The sequence below is a fragment of the Eriocheir sinensis genome, chromosome 37 (assembly GCF_024679095.1).
Source record: "Eriocheir sinensis breed Jianghai 21 chromosome 37, ASM2467909v1, whole genome shotgun sequence".
NCBI lineage: Eukaryota > Metazoa > Arthropoda > Malacostraca > Decapoda > Varunidae > Eriocheir > Eriocheir sinensis.
Window position 1 is genome coordinate 14525171 of NC_066545.1, and position 16907 is coordinate 14542077.

Genomic DNA, 16907 nt, shown 5'->3' on the forward strand with positions numbered 1-16907 from the left:
CACGTTTGATAACTCTAGTCAGGTAAATACATATACTTATCCTCTTATTGTTTATTGCTGGTTATAATATACGTTCCTCCTCTTTTTTTTGCTCTGAATGTAATGGATATTTCTCGGTAGTCTAGTCTGGGATAAAGAGAATTTGTAGCTTCTTGAATCTATTGTATTTTTGCACTTTACTGTATCTGTACAAGGAAGGAAGAGTTGGAAGGAAGGGAGAAAAGAGTACATAAAAAAGAGTTGCCTATATATATATGAAGAGACGAAGAAGAGGAAGGCAGAAGAGTAGAAAGGAAGAAAGAGTTGGAAGGAAGAAGAGGAAGGAGAAAGAGAATTGAAGAAAGTAAGAAAGAATAGGGAGGAAGGAAGAGGAAGAAAGGAAAAAGAGTAGAAAGGGAGGAAGAGGAAGAAATTAAGAAGAAGGAAGAGAGTATGAATTAAGGAAGGAGGGAAGAAGAGGAAGGAGAGAGAAGGAAGAAAGTAAGAGAGTAGGGAGGAAGGAAAAAGAAGAGAAAGGGAGGAAGAAAGAAAGAATATGAAGAATTAAGAGGAAGGGAGAAGGAATGAACGAAGAAACGAGTAAAAAAAAAAAAAACATCAAAACGATCGAGTAGAGAAACAGGTAAAAAAAAAAAATAGTACACACACACACACACACACACACACACACACACACACACACGTATAGTTCTCACAATCCCCGGGACAAGGATTATAAGCCATCGTGAACAAGTGCAATTAGTGGTGTTATATGTGATTAGTAATGTCAGATGATCGAGATATGTCTGCCAAGCCTTATTCCCATCTGTCAAAATGCCATATACGTAAGGAAGATAAGATGCCCGTCAGAATTCCTATAAAAGTTTACATTTCTACTTCTGGCTGATTATAGTTAATGGGTTGATTTGATTCTTAGGTAGTTGGTAAAGTAGACCTACATATATATAGAGTCCCAGACCATATAGTAGGTAAGCTTTTTTTTTTTTAGTTTTCTGTTGCCCTTGAGCTGTTTTCCTTCACTGCGAAAAAAGCAAAAACTAATACACAGCTACAGCTAGAGGAGATTAAAGGTAGAGGCCATATATATACAGTCATAGAGGAAAATTCGTTAACTATATTATAAACACCAACTTCCAATGTGGCTCTTGTCAAGTGGCCTCCGATAATGCGTTTTTTTTTTATATCTTCGTAATTAATCTAACCACTGTGCCTTCCGTTCATGCCAAGCTATTGATTTTAAGATCGCGATTTGTCTAATGATTGAGTTGATAAAAACTAATAATATATATGATGCAATGTGTCAGACGTGCATCAGAGGTCATTCCCTCCTCTCTCTTCCTATTTCTTTTCGAACCGCCTTCCTCCGCTGCATCTTCCTTTCCTTCCTTTCTTCCCTTCCTCTTCCCTGATGGGTTAAATGCTTTCCGACCTGGGTAAGAGTTAAATACTAAGGAAAAGTCGTTTATATGGCTGTTTTTATTAATATGTTCTGATTTGATATACAACAGTACCAGGAGGCTCTCATATATATTACTTAGGTCAAACTAACCAATTCTTTCTTTTCCTCTTAATCTGACTCCTCTTCCTCCACCATCTTCCCCTCTTCTTCCTCTTCCTCCTCCTCCTCTTCCTCATCATAAACAATTAATACGGTGAGAATTTCCCCTCCCATAATAGACAGCACTTGTATGTCTCCTCTCGATCTTCAGTCGCGTCTTCGTCTACATACACTTGAATGACCCAAAAGTGGTCGGTTTGCTTCTCGCTATAGTTTTATCAAAGGCTGTATTTTCTCGCTCATCTCGCATCTTTTTTCCCCGATACACTGACTGAAGGTTAATTAAAGATGGTAACCAATTGAATCGCTGTAACATATTAGCTAGACTTCGCGTGCTTGAGACTTTAAGTATAGCACCATATGATAAGTGCACAAATTTTAAGTCTTTGGTACAGCATCATTTCTCTTGTCTTGTTGATTCTTGATTTGCACTAACATTTGACTGGCTCGTATTGTTCAGAAGTTATGCAGAAAACAGCAACATCCACCGTAGTCTAGCTTTGATAAAGTGATAACCTCAGATCGACGTAAATAAATGTACTTAAGCATCATAGCTGTGTGTAGGATGTATAGTAATGTTTATACGTATAGCCTTATATGTCACGTGAGCCTCGTACCCCCCATTAGGCCATCATCCCACTGACCACACCATTGAAATAAGCTAACATGAAAAGACAAACCCGTATCGTAGTATATAAGACGTCGTGAGCCTCGTACCCCCCATTAGGCCATCATCCCACTGACCACACCATTGAAATCAGGTAACATGAAAATTAAGACAAACCCGTATCGTAGTATATAAGACGTGTATATAGTGGTCAAATTTATAGAGTGGCAAGGTCGATCTGCAGTCACGTGAGCCTTGTACCCCCCATTAGGCCATCATCCCACTGACCACACCATTGAAATAAGGTAACATGAAAAGACAAAACCGCATCGTAGTATAAGCTGTGCGTGTAGTGGTCAAGTTTATGAACTGGCAAGGTCTGTCACGTGAGTCTCGTACCACGCCACTGGTTATCGTAGTTCGGGCAACGTTGCAGTGTTTTGGTGGACGTCACCGAGTGATGTCATATGGCGTGATGGTGAGGCGGCCCTGTGATTGGCTGGAGGGGGCTGAGGCGGCGCGCTGATTGGCTGAGGGAGGGTGAGGCGTGTGCTGTGATTGGCTGGGCTGGTGAGGCAATATCGCGCCACAGTCAGTCACCAGTTGGAGGTTGAGGCGGAGAGGTAGGGATCGTACATGAGACCTTCCATACACTTCCAAGGGCACCATGGAGGACGATGTGGCGATCCCCGACGACCTGGTGGAGGATGGTGAGTGTGTCTACCGGGGTCACGAACTGGGGGCACTGGGGGAAGTTATGTGTATGTGTGACCTGCCCTGTGTGTGTGTGTGGGTGCTTGCTTACATATAGTGAAGGTTTTTAGGCATGGGAGTTAGTGTTTATAAAAGGTACCTCTTGTTTTAGTCACAGGACGGTCATATTTATTCGTATGCATGTGTTTGTGTGCGTGAATGTATGTATGTATGTATGTGTGTCTCCCGCGCGTGTGTATGTGTGTGTCGTTATGTAATAGTTCACCTGTGCCATCAAGGTGATCACATACGCACATACGCACCTGGTTATCTTCAAAACGTTTCCCCTATTACGTTCAAAGACATCTTGGAGCTTTCTTGTCGCCACTGCTGAAACGATACGAGGTCATGATTGTTGTACCTTGCATCTTATTACCTTACTGCCTCGAGCAATATTGGATCAAGATTGCATCATTTTTCCTGTTAAAGTCTAAATCTGCATTCCCTAACTTGCTAAACAATCAATACGTATGTGGGATTCGATATATTAGATGATACTCGTGTTGTATCGCTCATTGCCACTTTCCTTTGTTCTGCGATGGTGTTTGTCTCGCGTATTCATTTCTTTTAGTGTCACCGAGTATTTTTGGATGATATTCGAGTCACGTGAGCAAAGAAAGAGATACTGGTGGTGGTGGGCGTGGTAGTGATCGTCTTAGTTTAGAAATACGTTTTGCATCTTTCCATATCTTATCTACGTCCCCAGCTGCTCTTCTGTTGTCCTATACGTCTTCTCCTAACCTTCAAACCACCCGGAACACACTAGGGAAGAACGTGGAGATCAAAACAAGTGTGAAAATAGCCCTGACATGCGTGTGGTCAACAATACCGTTAGTTTGGCACGCTAGAGGAGGAGCGACCTTCCCACTTTCCCAGCACGGACGGGTGTATTTTTAGCAGGAGGAAGGAGGGAAACGCTACGGGAAGGTGTTCTTGAGGGAGGTGTAGGTCATAGCCGCCGTCTAGCACAAAGATGCGAAGTTAGGGTAGAGTCGGATAGTAGATAGTAGTAGTAGTAGAGTCAGAAGTAAGTTAGAGTAGAGTCGGATATTTCGTTCCCTACTTATCCTACTTATCTACCAACTCTCAACCCTCAGGAAAACCACAGGAAAGAATGTAGAGATCGAAACAAGTGTGGAAATAGCCAGGAGATGTGTGTGTGTGTGTGGGGGGGGGGGGGGTGGAATTCACATAGTGGAAGACAGTATGGTAATTTATTAGACTTTAGTTCATGGGGTAACTTGATGAAACTTGTGAAAATTTTCTTATTACTCTTCTGTTAGCTATTAATTGGTGTCATACAAGGTTATGAAAATTAGTATTAAACATTTTTCTACTTGTTATGACTTTGGACCCCTACAGTGTATTTTTGAAGGTTCTAATATAGTAGTTTTAGCTTTGCATGGGGGTTTCTTCTTTGGATCTCCCTTGTCAAAGTTAGTAAGGCAGTGGACTAACTCAGAAGAAATCACTTGACTCTATGGCTGTTGGCTTCTACAACTTACTATCAATTTTTTTCACATCAAAGCTTTTATTCATGATCCTTTACACTTTCTTGGGTAGGTCGTTGACTGGATTTAGTAGATGAAGCCAGTTACTGTAGACCCTTCCAATAATCTAGCCTAGCTTAAAATGTTCAAGTTAATTTACTATTTGTAATACTCCCTGTCCAGGAGAAGGCTCTGCAATGCATCAACAGGATTTTCTGATTTTTTTTTTCCATTTCATATTCACAGACTAACGTGTGTATGTAAGTTTGTGTTCATATTAGTTTACTTTGTATGTATGTATATTTAAAGGTGTCCTGACAGTTCCTTAGAGTTTTACACGGCCAGTTTCATTAATATTTGTGGTCATTCTGTGTTGGTTTCTCAGACTGTAATTCTCTCCTCCACTTTCCAGATCTACTGAATCATATGAATTGGCCCGACCTGGACCTCGATGACATCAAAGACCTGGGACTGGACTGGGGGGATGGGGAGGTGCTGGGTGGCCCTCCCACCCCGGCCCCTGGCCCTGCAGTGGCCCCCGCCCACTCCATGCCGCGCACCATCAGCCCATCCACCTTCATCAACACAAACAGTTATCCGGTGAGTGGTTGGACATTATTGATCAAGATTCATCACATTTGCTGATAGAGTATGTTTAAATTTAATCACTCCATTTAAATGTGTTGTGTTTGAAAGTAGGTGGTACTTATTCAGGTGGTGTCATCCAGTCTGACTGTAATATTTGTTTTGCCAGGTGAGCCAGGCGCCCCTTGAGGCTCCATCCAGCATGCCACAGCAGCCCCTGGTGGTGGGCAACCCCACAATGAGGCAGGTGGCTCACGTGGCACCAGCACCGCGAATAGAGCAACCCATAGTTAGCACGGCACCTGCTCCGGTCACTCCCCAGCTACACCAGTTGCTTACCCATTCCCAAGTGACCATGGCACCACAGAACAAACCCTTGGCACCAGTACAATCCCAGGGGCTGACGGTGCAGCAGGTGGCACAGCTGGCCCCGGTCACTAGGGCTGTCACCACCCTCACACAGGTGGTGCAGCAGCCCACTCTGGTGCAGCAGCTGGTGTTGCCCAAGACAGAGACCATCACCACCACCAGTGCCGGTGGCTGCCTGGCAGTGCCCCATACCCTGGTGTACAAGGCGGCCCCAACACTCACCACCATCCAGGGGCTGGATGTTGTCACAGGCTTTCCCTTGGTACTGGAGTCTGACCGCCTGCCCCTGGCCAGAGTGGTGAACCCAACTGTCAAACTGGCCACTTCGGGGATGGTGCCACAGAAGGGGGAGAAGCGGAACTCTCACAATGCCATTGAGAAGCGTTACCGATGCTCTATCAACGACAAAATCCTGGAGCTGAAGAACCTCGTGGCGGGGGAGGAGGCCAAGGTGAGACCCACTGCTTGTGTGACTCAGCCAGCAGTGTGCTTGTGAATCCTTGTATGGCTCAGTTGAAGGAGGATGTCAACGCTAATGTCATATTGATCTCTTCCCAAAACAATAAGTACATACAACAGGCAAGACTGAAAATTGAAATAGATTAACTTGGTCTCATTTACAAAATTTGTTTGCAGTTAAAAAATTATTCTGGTTGGTGGTCAGTTATATAAACTGCCCAGCGTTAATCAGAGTATATATTTCTGCATATAGCAATTGAGGCAGCACCCACATAAGGTCTCCATTCCCTCCATTTCACAGCTGCACAAGTCCCAGATCCTGAAAAAGGCCATTGACTACATCCACTGCCTGCGCAACCAGAACAGGCGCCTCCGGACAGAACTCAACGCCTACAGGATGCGCGACGGCAGCCAGAAGATCACTGACCTGCTGGTGGGTCCGTACACCCCCCCGCCCTCAGATAGTTCTTCACCTGCCCGCTCACCGCTCTCGGACTCTTCCCTCCCGCCCTCACCACATTCCGCCAAGGCAGAGGTAAAGGAGGAGGTATGTGTTACAGGCTGTGGTGTCTTGCTCCCAGGCTTATATATCATTTGTGGTTTGTTGGGAGAATGCCTTTCATCACTTGTTATCAATAGACATCATGTGCATTTAACTTTCATTTTTGGGTGTATGAAAGTTTTGGTTTTGGATAGACTTTGCTTTTGACTGGTTTCCCAAAGCAGGATTATCACTATTGCAAAATTATAACTAACTAAAGAGAGATAGATGACACACAACTTATTACTGCCGAGAGAACAAAAGAACCTAAGAAGAGGCTTGAAAATAGGTCTTGAGGGTCTTGTGTCAAATAAAACTGTTTTTCCCTAAGAAGCATTTGAAGAGCACTGCCTTAAAAATTGCTTCCCTCATGAACAGGAGCTCTCGTCACCGGGAAGCAGCCCTCCGTACTTCGTGGCTCAAGCTCAGGCCATGGCCGACGGGTCCCGCATGATGCTGTGTGTTATGGTGCTGACGGTGGTGGCCTTCAACCCCTTGGCCTCCCTCAGCCCTGCTCCACCTAGCCCTGCCGTGGGAGATGTACCAGGCCGCACCATTCTTGAGGATCAGCCCCAGGGTGAAGGTGGGTGTGAGTCTTGAGTGGGTAGATGGGTACATGAACAAATCTATGGCTACACTTTTACATATATCATATTTTATCCCTTCATGGTTCAGTTCAGAGATGGGGTGAAGTATGGCTTTGGTAATGGCACTTCTGTCACTAGTATTCTTCACTGTGAGGTTTGTTCCTGTAATTTAATGTCTCCAAATTTTATGCATCATTTCTTTTTTCTTTTCCTCAGTGGTTTCTTTACCGAATAGAAACTTTCCACTGACATTCGGGTTTTCCTCATATTGCTGCTGTGATTCTTCGGCAATACTTAGATGAATCATATTATAACATCATGCTGTTCTTCATGTAAACTAGCGTAGGTTATGGAACAAGGCGTTATCGGGTAGTAATCCTTCAGGAGGTAGAAGCTGTACTGGAGTCCTTAATGTGTTGATGCTCCTCAGAAGGATTCACCAAGCTGTGGTCGTCAGTGGCCGTGTCGCTGGTCAACCTGGTGGTGATGATGGTGCTGCTGGTGCGGGTGTTTGTGTACGGGGAGCCGGTGGTGAGGCGGCGCTCCCAGGCTGCTGATTCCTTCTGGCGGCATCGTAAACAGGCTGACCAGGATTTGAATAAGGTGAGAGGGAAGGATGATGGTGTTGGTATAGCTGTTTTATTATTGTTCACTTTTTAGGTTCCAAGTCTGATTATTTTACTAGGATGAATATTTCTTTACTACTCTACAGCTCATTTATATTATCCAGTTTCTTTCCTCCATAGCACATTTTTATTTATTTTTATTTTCCAGTGATTATCCCACGCAGATGGATATTGTTTTACTCCATTACAGCTCACTTATATTTTCCATTACACAGGAGTTGCAAAAAATTTGTAGTCAGAAGCTCATGAAAGAGGAAGGAGATAAAGTTCAATCTAGACTAAAACTTCATTAGGTCATATGTAAGAGATGTAGATGATTTTATTACTTTGATTTTGATAGTTAATTCTCAGCCTATGCTTACACAACAGGGAAACTACAGCAGTGCCAGCCAGCAGTACTCCCTGGCCCTACAGTCCATTGGGCGGCCGCTTCCCACCACCTGGCCGGAGAAGGTGCTGTCGGTGCTGTGGCAGGTGACACGCCAGGTCCTGCAGCGCCTCTACCTGGGACGCTGGCTGGCCAAGCATGCCGGCGGCCTCTTCCTGGAGCCGTGAGTGTCAGTGGGAGTTTTGGGGCTGTGTTGGGACTTGTTTGTTGTTTCGTCTTTTGTTTTGTTGTTTGTTAAGTGACTCAAGTCCCTTTGACATATAGGAACTTAAATATCTCCTTATTCCCCATATCTCTCCCTTTCTCTTTCCTTTTATCCATTTGATGTGTTCAGTAAACTTCCCTTTTGTCTTATTGTTACGTAAATATTTATCCTTATTTCCTATATCTCCACTAACTTATAGGGACACGAGGAGACAGCTAGAAGTCTTATCTCTGGGAATTTCTGACACACAAATACATAAGAAATAAAAGTGGAAGAGTTGTTTCATGTTTTACTTCAGGTGAAACTATCTGCAGGTGTGTGAGGGAGGAAGTGCGAGGGAACGTCTGTGAATGTGCGCATGTGTACCACCGCCTGCACCAGCTGCACCTGATGGGACACACCTCGGATGGCTCTCACCTGCTGGGGCTGTACCTCGCCCTCACCTCTATCAACCTGGGAGAGTGTGGCTCAGTGGCTGGTGAGTGTTGACCAATTGACTATTTTGCCTCACATGAACCATCAGTCTGCTCTCATGCCAGTATTTCTAAACACACATACACAAGTAGTCTAACTGTAATATATTGACTATTTTCTGACAGTTGAGTGGTGAAAAATTATAAAACTGTAATTTAAGTAAACTAAAAGCAGGTTCACCTCCTTCAAAGCTACTCCTCACAAACTTAACTACATTCTTTAGACCATATCATTGGCCCCACCTAAACAAAATCACTCCTAACTAAATTATTGAACCATTTAACTTTCAAGAACTTCAAAAATTTCCAAGTATTATTTATTATTACCATTATTGAGATCTGTGAAATGGCATCTAAGGATAAGTAAAACATTTATATAGATCTAAACTGAGCCCTTTGATGAGCTGAAATAAGTATGAAAAATAAGAGTGACAGTAAAGTAAGGAAAATGGAAAAAGGTCGAGTGTATCTTGGCCCTACAGGAGGAGACATGGCGGAGATGTTGGTGTCCTGCGCTCTTAGGGTGAAGGAGAGTCTGCCCGAGCCATGCCGTCTGCTGGCCAGGATCCTTGTGAGCCAGGCCAGCCGCGCCCCCCCACCTCAGACCCTGGCCTGGCTCTTCACACCCTCTGGACGCCGGTTCTTCGCCTCGCACAAGTGGTCTTACGATGCCGACCGTCAGTCCATGTTTACACGGCTCACAGACAAGGCTGACCCCCTGGCGTACCTCCTCTTGCTGTACAGGTGGGTGATTACTGATGACAGCTATACATGCTTCCAACAGGCAGTTTGTTAGGTCAAAGAAGAGAGACAGGAATTGGATCTTAGTTTTCAGAGGTAGTAATTGATTTATATAACTGTTAATCATTCTTTTTTCAAGTCCCATTAATTTTGACAGACTTCTGACTTAAAAATGCAAAAGTTAGGTTAATATGGTTGCTTTTGGAACTAGATTAACCATGAATTTAAGTTCACCTCATTACATTTAAGTAGAAATCAACCACTTTTTGCAAGTTCATTATTGAGATGTTCCATTAATTTTGACACTGACTAAACTATGCAAAAACTAGAATAATCTTGTTGCCTTCAGAGCTAAATCAACCTTTTGTATTTAAGTCCACCTCACTATCTCATTATTATTCGCATTTTGCTGGTCTATATTCCCTTAAAATTGCTTTTTGTTGGTTTGTATTACCTTATTATTAACTACTTTCTGCTTATCTATATCTGCAGAGAGCACCTACTTGAACGTGCCATTACAACCTTGGTGAACCCCGGCAACAAGGCAGAGGACACGCATGAGGAGGGCGGCTCCCACTCGCGCACCACAACCCCTGACGTGCTGCGCTACCTCCAGACACTGCAGCACACCTTCTCGGCTCCTCCCGGCGCTGCACTCCACGCCACTTCCAGGGACGAGGTGAGTCCTAACAAATATGCACGGAGGACTGAACAAGAGACACCCGAGATAATATTGATAGCACTAGGTTGGAGAATTGGGTCAGGAATGGGATATCAATTTTCAGAGGTATGAGAGAGTAAAAGTTAGTACTAGATCTCTGGTGAGGGTAATGGGAACAGAACATGTCTCTTGGTTGATGTTATTTTTTTATTTAGTTATTTATTTTATTTTTTATTTTTATTTTTTCCATCAGAGGACACGTCTCAAGGGCAACAAAAAGAGTACAAAGAAAAAAGAAAGCCCGCTACTCGACGCTCCCATAAAAGATAAAAGTAAAGATAAGCCAAAAGAGAGGTCAATTTCGGGTGGAGATCTCTCTTATGGCTACTCTTTACTTTTATCTTTTATGGGAGTGGCGAGTAGTGGGCTTTTTTTATATTATTTTTAGCATTGGAAAAATATGGATGTAAATGAAGATGAGGAGGAGGAGGACAGAGAAGTGTCAGGAATAGGGTCTCAGTTATCAGCTGTAGTAATTTATTTATATCTTATCAGATTGTATTCATATAACAATCATTATCTTTTCAGGTGTGCAGTTGGTGGAGTTCCTTGCTGGGGGTCATTGCTCACTGGTTGCTAGGAGAAGACGACCAGGCTGAGGCACTATTTGTCACCCTAGAGAACACCCCAGAGCTCCTCAAAGCCTCCGAGGACCCCCTGCCCACTGCTGTCCTCTATGCTGTCAAGTAAGCATGCTGAGACTTGTTTGTGCCTTTATATACAGTAAAACCCCGATTATCCGAAAGCGGATTATCCGAAAAAATGGATTATCCGAAATTGATCTGGATAATGCAATTAAATTTTTTTTTTTTTTTCTATACTAAAACGTTATAAAACATCAAAAATAAATAAAAGTAACTACATATGTACTATATTAACACATTTAAAATTGATAAGAACAGTTAAAATGAATATGCTTTCTAATACGTATTGCCGAAATAGCTTGTAATGAATAGATCAATGTATTAGACAAAAAACATTAAACAAACTCTCAACAACACCACGTCCGCACCTTCGCCCCAGCAAGGACGAGGTGGTGAACGAACAAACTACTGCACGACTACTCTCACACCGTACTCTCAAGACAACGACACAAACACGACTCCCCTCTCCACTCCATGCCACATTCCCCTTCCAACATACGAGTTGCGCGATAATATGAGTCATCATACTGTGTCTCCACCTGCACGATGCATCAAGGTCACACTTGCAAGCTTGCACAACCATTCACAATCGCACTCTGCAACATTCACAATTCAGATCTGCAACGCTCACAAGTATCAACATACACTGGTCCAGACAAGGAGACACACAGACAAACATACAATAAAACATTTACATCACATGTTTTAAGCGTACTACTTTGTTTAGCGTAGCGTGTGTTTGGTTTCATTGTTTACATCGTCAGTCGGCGGCAGTCGTGTCACACACTTCACACTGGGCAGACGCATCGCGTTCTACCTGTGCTTCGACCTCACTTCTTTCTACATCACCATGCCGAAAGAAACCGGGAAAAGGAAGAAAGTCGTCCTTACCATACAGCAGAACACAATGCCGACGATCAAACTGGCAGCGATCAAAATGGCGGCCATAAATCCGGATTATCCGAAAAATCGGCTTATCCGAAAGAGGCTTCCCCCCTTCCATTTCGGATAATCGGGGTTTTACTGTACTGAGTTTCTAGATTCAGCACCAGCATGAAGTAGATTTAGTAGGGTGTGATGAGCTGACTTTGCTGAGCACAGACATTCTTCTCTGTTTATTTTGCTTTGCTCTTTAGTTGCTTCCTTTGCTGTACTAAATATGTGTTTCTTCATCTCAGGGCAAGACGTCAACTGGGCCATGGCTCCCCCTCGGCTGTGCTGCGGCTGTGTGACCGTGCCGGGTCTGCCCTCAGTGACTCCATCCACCAGGCCTCCTTCAAGCACCCACACTCCATGGTTCAGGTGAGGGCACACACCTTACACCTATCTTCCTCACCCATCTCACCCGACAACAGATTCCAAGCCGTGGATGATGAAGATCTCGGCCCCTGGCGAGGATGCATTGTCGTTGCATTGCAGGATTTATACTCTGCAGTGCTCCTGCATTGCAGCCCTTGACAGGTGGCAAAAGCTGCGTGGCTGGCAGAAAAGGGTCCAGTTATTATTTACTGAAGATGTGATATGCTTCCCAAGCTCTGTTAAGATGTGTGTGCATCCCTTACAAAGAAAAATACATGTGCATATATATTTGTTATTGTTTAGTTCAGTAAAAATTTTTATTATTTGTCTTCTCTGAATTCATTATTTGTTTTTTGATCTTGCAGAGTGTCCAGCTCATTGTAGTGGACTGGCTCCTTGGAGTGCGGACTGTGGCCTGGGAAGGGGAGGTGGCCCGGGACTGTGACACCCTTACCGTCGCACCGCCTCATGTGCTGCAGGGCTTCCAGCACGACTTGGCCCTCCTCCGCAAGCTGGTTCACTACCTTCCTGTGAGTACATCTTCTGATACCAAAACTTCCTTAGAGGGTCTTAAGGAGTGTGTTGTAGGACATTAGTTTGAGTTAGAGTGGAGTAATGGTGTATATCGTCCTTTATAATCTAATGGTGATGTACAAAGCATTACAGTTGCCAATCAGGCATAAATTGTTGACTTCTGATTGCAGGGCGTTGTGGCGAGGGTGTTCCTGCATGAGGCCACGCTGAGGATGATGGCCGGCGCTTCCCCCGCCAGGACGCAGCAGCTGCTGGACCGCTCCCTGCGCCACCGCTACAGCCGGCCGTCTGTTATCTGTGGCAAAGGTAAAAGGCTCATTATTATCGACGTCTAATTAGAATTCATGCATATAGCATCCATGGTTTTTCTTTTTTCCGTGGTAATTGCTTGGTAGTCTTTATCAGAATTCTACTGAAAGTTATGTTCTATATGTTGATGTCAGGTTATTTGCAGCTCAAAATTATGCCTTTTTTCATAGTATGTAGGTTCTCTTGGCACTGTTTTGTATTTGGAAGGTGGAATTTATTTTTTATTCTTATGGTAAAGGAGAAACAGGCCTACACAAAACTTAAATATTATTCCCAAAATATTCTATGCCTTCAAAGTAAAGCAGATGGCAGAAATAAAGGATCAGACTTACCTGGAGATGTTTTAGTACCTTTTTCACGAGTCTAGTTTTTATTTTCACATGAATCTTTTCTCATCCCAACAGTCAAAGGCGCAGAGAACTTCAGTGGGGAACGAGAGCACGCCACAGCCCTCATGCTGGCCTGCAGACACCTCCCATCACAGCTCCTCTCCTCACCCGGGGAGCGTGCCGGCATGCTGGCCGAGGCTGCCAAGACCCTGGAGAAGATAGGAGACAAGCGGCGGCTGCAGGACTGTTACACACTTATGAAGTCGCTGGGCACAGGGGTTTCTTCGTATGGATAGGAGGAAGGTAATAGGGTGGGGTGGGAGGGGACAACTTAGGGATAGGGTGGGGTGGGGTGGGACAAAGAATGGATAGAAGAAAGATATTAGGGTGGGTTGACAGGGAGGGACACGTTATGGATAAGTTGGGGTGGGAGGGGACGATGTGTGGGTCGGAGGAAGGTAATAGGTTAGGGTGGGAAGTGAATGGACAAATTACAGTAGGTTTAGAGGGAATAGGTGGGTAATGGTAGACTTATCATTTCCTTAAGTTCGGGGTTTGAGTATTGTAAATATGGGAATGGGTTTTTAGGTGTCGCACTTTTCAATGAATTAGTGTAAGAGAAAGATGTACAGAAAAGTGAATTTCATGTTAAATTTTGTATATAATTTTCTGGATATTTCACTATTTATTTTTAGTATTTTATAGTATTTTATTATGATTGCACTGTAGGGTGCACATGACCAGCAACATGTGTTCTGTGTTTACCAAATTCCCTATACAAGCTAGGTCTGGGTTCTTAGGGATGTAAACCAAGAGAGGAAGACAGGGGAGTTAAACCAGCCCCTTCTTGACCTGTATTTCTTTGTATCATGACTATTCATTCATGGTAAAGGGAGTCCAGTGCGTGTCAGAGTTAACAAAGCACTACCAGTCCCACCAGTAGTTGCCCAGAGAGAGGTGCAAATTGTCAATCTCAATAGGCCTATGATTACAAAGGGCAATGTCACACACTCACCAAAAAAATAATCAGATATCCAGTGAACTAATATGGAACAAGGTCTATTTATTCATATTTTATTTATCTATATTTAATTTATCACTTCCCTTGTGGTGATGCCAAGACCCAGCACCAGTGTACAGTCTAGATAGGGCAGACATCAGGCGCTCCAATGCTAGGGTAGGACCAAAGAGCCATTTTACCGTACCTGTGTTGTAATAAACTTAGTTGGGTGTGCTCAACCTGCAAAGTTTGTACTAAATTTGTTATAAAATCCTCTATTTCTCTACTCCTGGGTTTCTTTCTCTGTTCCTTGTACCTATAACATGTTACGAGGTGTAATCTTCATGGTGAACTGTCTACTATATTCTCCAATATAATGAAGTCTGTTTTATTGTCTATAGTTTATAATTGTGGTGTTTTATAGAAGGGATTATAGAGGCTTGTTTATATTAAAAGTACACTAAGAGAAAAGGAAAAGAATGCTGGCTTTAAAATGGAGAGACAGGAACTGAGCATCATGGCTTGAACAAAGATTGAAGATACAAGGACTCAAATAAAAAAAAAAGAGAAATTGGCCATATCTTGTGTACAACTGATAACAGCTGAACAACAAAAGTAGAGTGGCAACCCACGTAAATGTAGAAATTGGGTATCGGGGCAGACAGGATGAGGTGAAGATAAGAACATTCACCAAAGCAGGATGGAGTACACTTAAGGCGCTGTTACACTAGCACATTTTCCGTCAATATTTTTCATCAACTTCCAGAAAATTGACAACTTCTTTTTAAGGCGCTGTTAACATAAGACAGGAGAAGAATGTTGATAAAGGCCTCGGTGGATTATATATTTGTGGCCAAAGCTGTTATTTGACTAAGGTGGTTGTTCACTTATGAGCTGATGATATACGTTTATTCTGCATGTAAGAGCAAAGTTGAATAGAGGTTAGAGAACTGTTGGCCTGTAGATTTTAGCATGGGCATATCTCTCTCTCTCTCTCTCTCTCTCTCTCTCTCTCTCTCTCTCTCTCTCTCTAGCTCTCTCACACCAAAAAAAACATCACCTGTCCTTCATTTCTCATTAACCTGAACGAGCACATCACACCTGTTAATGATCTCTCTCTCTCTCTCTCTCTCTCTCTCTCTCTCTCTCTCTCTCTCTCTCTCTCTGCGACAATATTACATAACCCACACCGTAGATTATCGAGCTTAGGCACAAATCCGGTACTGATACGGCTTTATCTACACTATGATAAAAAGAGATAAAAAGTAACCGCCATATACCCCCAACCTCTCCCGGGACATAGAACGCGCATTTAGGTGCCAAAGCCAAGCGGGAGTCAAGATGGCGCTCAATGCATCATCTGGCCAATCAGCGACAAGCAAGGGAACGTTTTTTTTTTTATTAAGGGAAGCACCGGGCAAGACTTCACTCAGTGTCTCGTTGGGTTTGGTCCGCGGCGCCGACACCTGCGGAATGGCCTACCTGCTGTGAGTGTTCTGTTGTGGCCTTGTGGGTGGTTGTGGTGTGGTGGGCTAAATGGAGCGATGTTTATGATAGTTAAGTGATGTTTATGATAGTACGTAGTGATGTTTATAATAGTAGAATGATGTTTATGATAGTTAAGTGATGTTTATGATAGCATGTAATTTGTTTCCATTTTATTGTTTTGACTTGGCATTTGCATCATGAGTTAATGCAAAGACGTAGAATCATTGAACATTGTGAGACTATATAGAAAAACAGTTTTATGAGACCAGAAAAGGGGCTGTGATGTACATGTATGAGTTAAGATTTCCTTTCACGATACATTTTGATATTTAAGTTATTACAAGACGTCAGAACATACGAGTGTAGTGCGGCGACTAGCCTGACGGGCCAGCCTCCCATGACCCCCTCTGCGAGTGGGGTACCTCTTTGGCCGACTGGTTAAAGGAGTGGCTCTCCCGCTTCGTTGGTCGCGGGTTCGATCCCCGGCGCCGGCAAAACCTTTCCTTGTCTGGATTAATTTCTCGTGTGTTTCGTTACACGCAGTGGTCGTGTGGGAGCGCAGTAAAATTCTGGCATTTCACGAGTACACGGTGAAGAACTGAAATTAAGGTTGTGATATGATTTAGCATCAAGAAGAATTAACAGTTTTACTAGACCAGGAAATGAAAATATAATAGGTTGTGATGAGCATGATGTGGCCGTACGTGGCGTGAGGCGAGGCAGGTGCAGGAGATGAGATGGGGCAGGGACAGTGTGGGGCCTGAGAGGGTTATTTTTAAATGTGGCAGCCATCGAGGTGGGGCGCTGAACCGTTAATTCATGGCGAGAGGAACATAAAGGAATGGAAGGGTTTAGGACTTCATAGAAGTTCTATGAGAGAGATAAGGGGGGGGGGGAGGGAATAATTATGATGATGTTTGAAGGAAGAGGGAGAAGGAAACAAAAATAAAGAGCTAGCATGCGGAGGGATAGAAGGAAGGAGGGGGAATAAAAATAAAATTGAAAGAGAAAACAAAGAAGCAATAGAAGGAAAGAAAGAAAGAGAAAGCGAAGAAGGAATAGAAGGAAGGAAAGGAAAAAAACACAGATATATATATATATATTGTTACGAATGTGCTGTATGTGAATGATTGTATGTGTAATGTGATGAAATTGTAGCATGATGCAATGTTAGCTCAGCATGGTGCAACTCTACTTGTTG

At 43.5% G+C, this 16907-nt stretch overlaps 3 protein-coding genes across 11 annotated transcripts in view; 2 read left to right on the forward strand and 1 right to left on the reverse strand.

Annotated features, from left to right (window-relative positions):
• LOC127008313 (sterol regulatory element-binding protein 1-like) lies at positions 1–14504 on the forward strand. Of its 4 annotated transcripts, none has more exons than XM_050880187.1 (15): positions 1–22; positions 4821–5008; positions 5163–5813; positions 6123–6368; positions 6741–6945; positions 7380–7552; positions 7945–8126; positions 8483–8646; positions 9124–9385; positions 9875–10061; positions 10632–10789; positions 11926–12049; positions 12412–12576; positions 12751–12886; positions 13294–14504. In XM_050880187.1, the coding sequence occupies exons 2-15, from the start codon at positions 4835–4837 to the stop codon at positions 13512–13514; spliced, it is 3048 nt and encodes a 1015-aa protein (XP_050736144.1). In that variant the 5' UTR covers positions 1–22; positions 4821–4834; the 3' UTR covers positions 13515–14504. The 4 variants fall into 4 exon arrangements, with proteins under 4 accessions (XP_050736144.1, XP_050736141.1, XP_050736142.1 ...); XM_050880184.1 differs by lacking the exon at positions 1–22 and adding an exon at positions 2709–2875; XM_050880185.1 differs by lacking the exon at positions 1–22 and adding an exon at positions 2709–2875 and having other exon boundaries at positions 7383–7552.
• LOC127008315 (uncharacterized) overlaps positions 12663–16907 on the reverse strand; it is a 26993-nt gene continuing 22748 nt past the window's right edge. For 3 of the 6 annotated variants that reach the window (XR_007761023.1, XR_007761024.1, XM_050880197.1), the window contains 2 exons: positions 13222–13427; positions 12663–12875 (listed from right to left, as the gene is read on the reverse strand). The gene's annotated coding sequence lies outside the window, so the exon portion shown is untranslated. The other 3 variants (XR_007761025.1, XR_007761026.1, XM_050880198.1) reach the window with 3 other exon arrangements.
• The window catches only part of LOC127008317 (uncharacterized), an 11672-nt gene continuing 10347 nt past the window's right edge, over positions 15583–16907 (forward strand). The window contains exon 1 of the mRNA XM_050880201.1: positions 15583–15705. Within this exon, the coding sequence (XP_050736158.1) occupies positions 15692–15705 (14 nt within the window). The 5' untranslated portion in view covers positions 15583–15691. The remainder of the gene's footprint in view (positions 15706–16907) is intronic.

What these genes read in the sequence shown, in the direction of transcription:
- LOC127008313 (XM_050880184.1), top strand. Translation starts at nt 2,833, where the DNA reads ATGGAGGACGATGTGGCGATCCCCGACGACCTGGTGGAGGATG. An exon ending in TGGCGGGGGAGGAGGCCAAG is followed by an intron (nt 5,814 to 6,122) that starts GTGAGACCCACT and finishes TCCATTTCACAG; the next exon opens with CTGCACAAGTCCCAGATCCT. An exon ending in GGCGGCCTCTTCCTGGAGCC is followed by an intron (nt 8,127 to 8,482) that starts GTGAGTGTCAGT and finishes AACTATCTGCAG; the next exon opens with GTGTGTGAGGGAGGAAGTGC.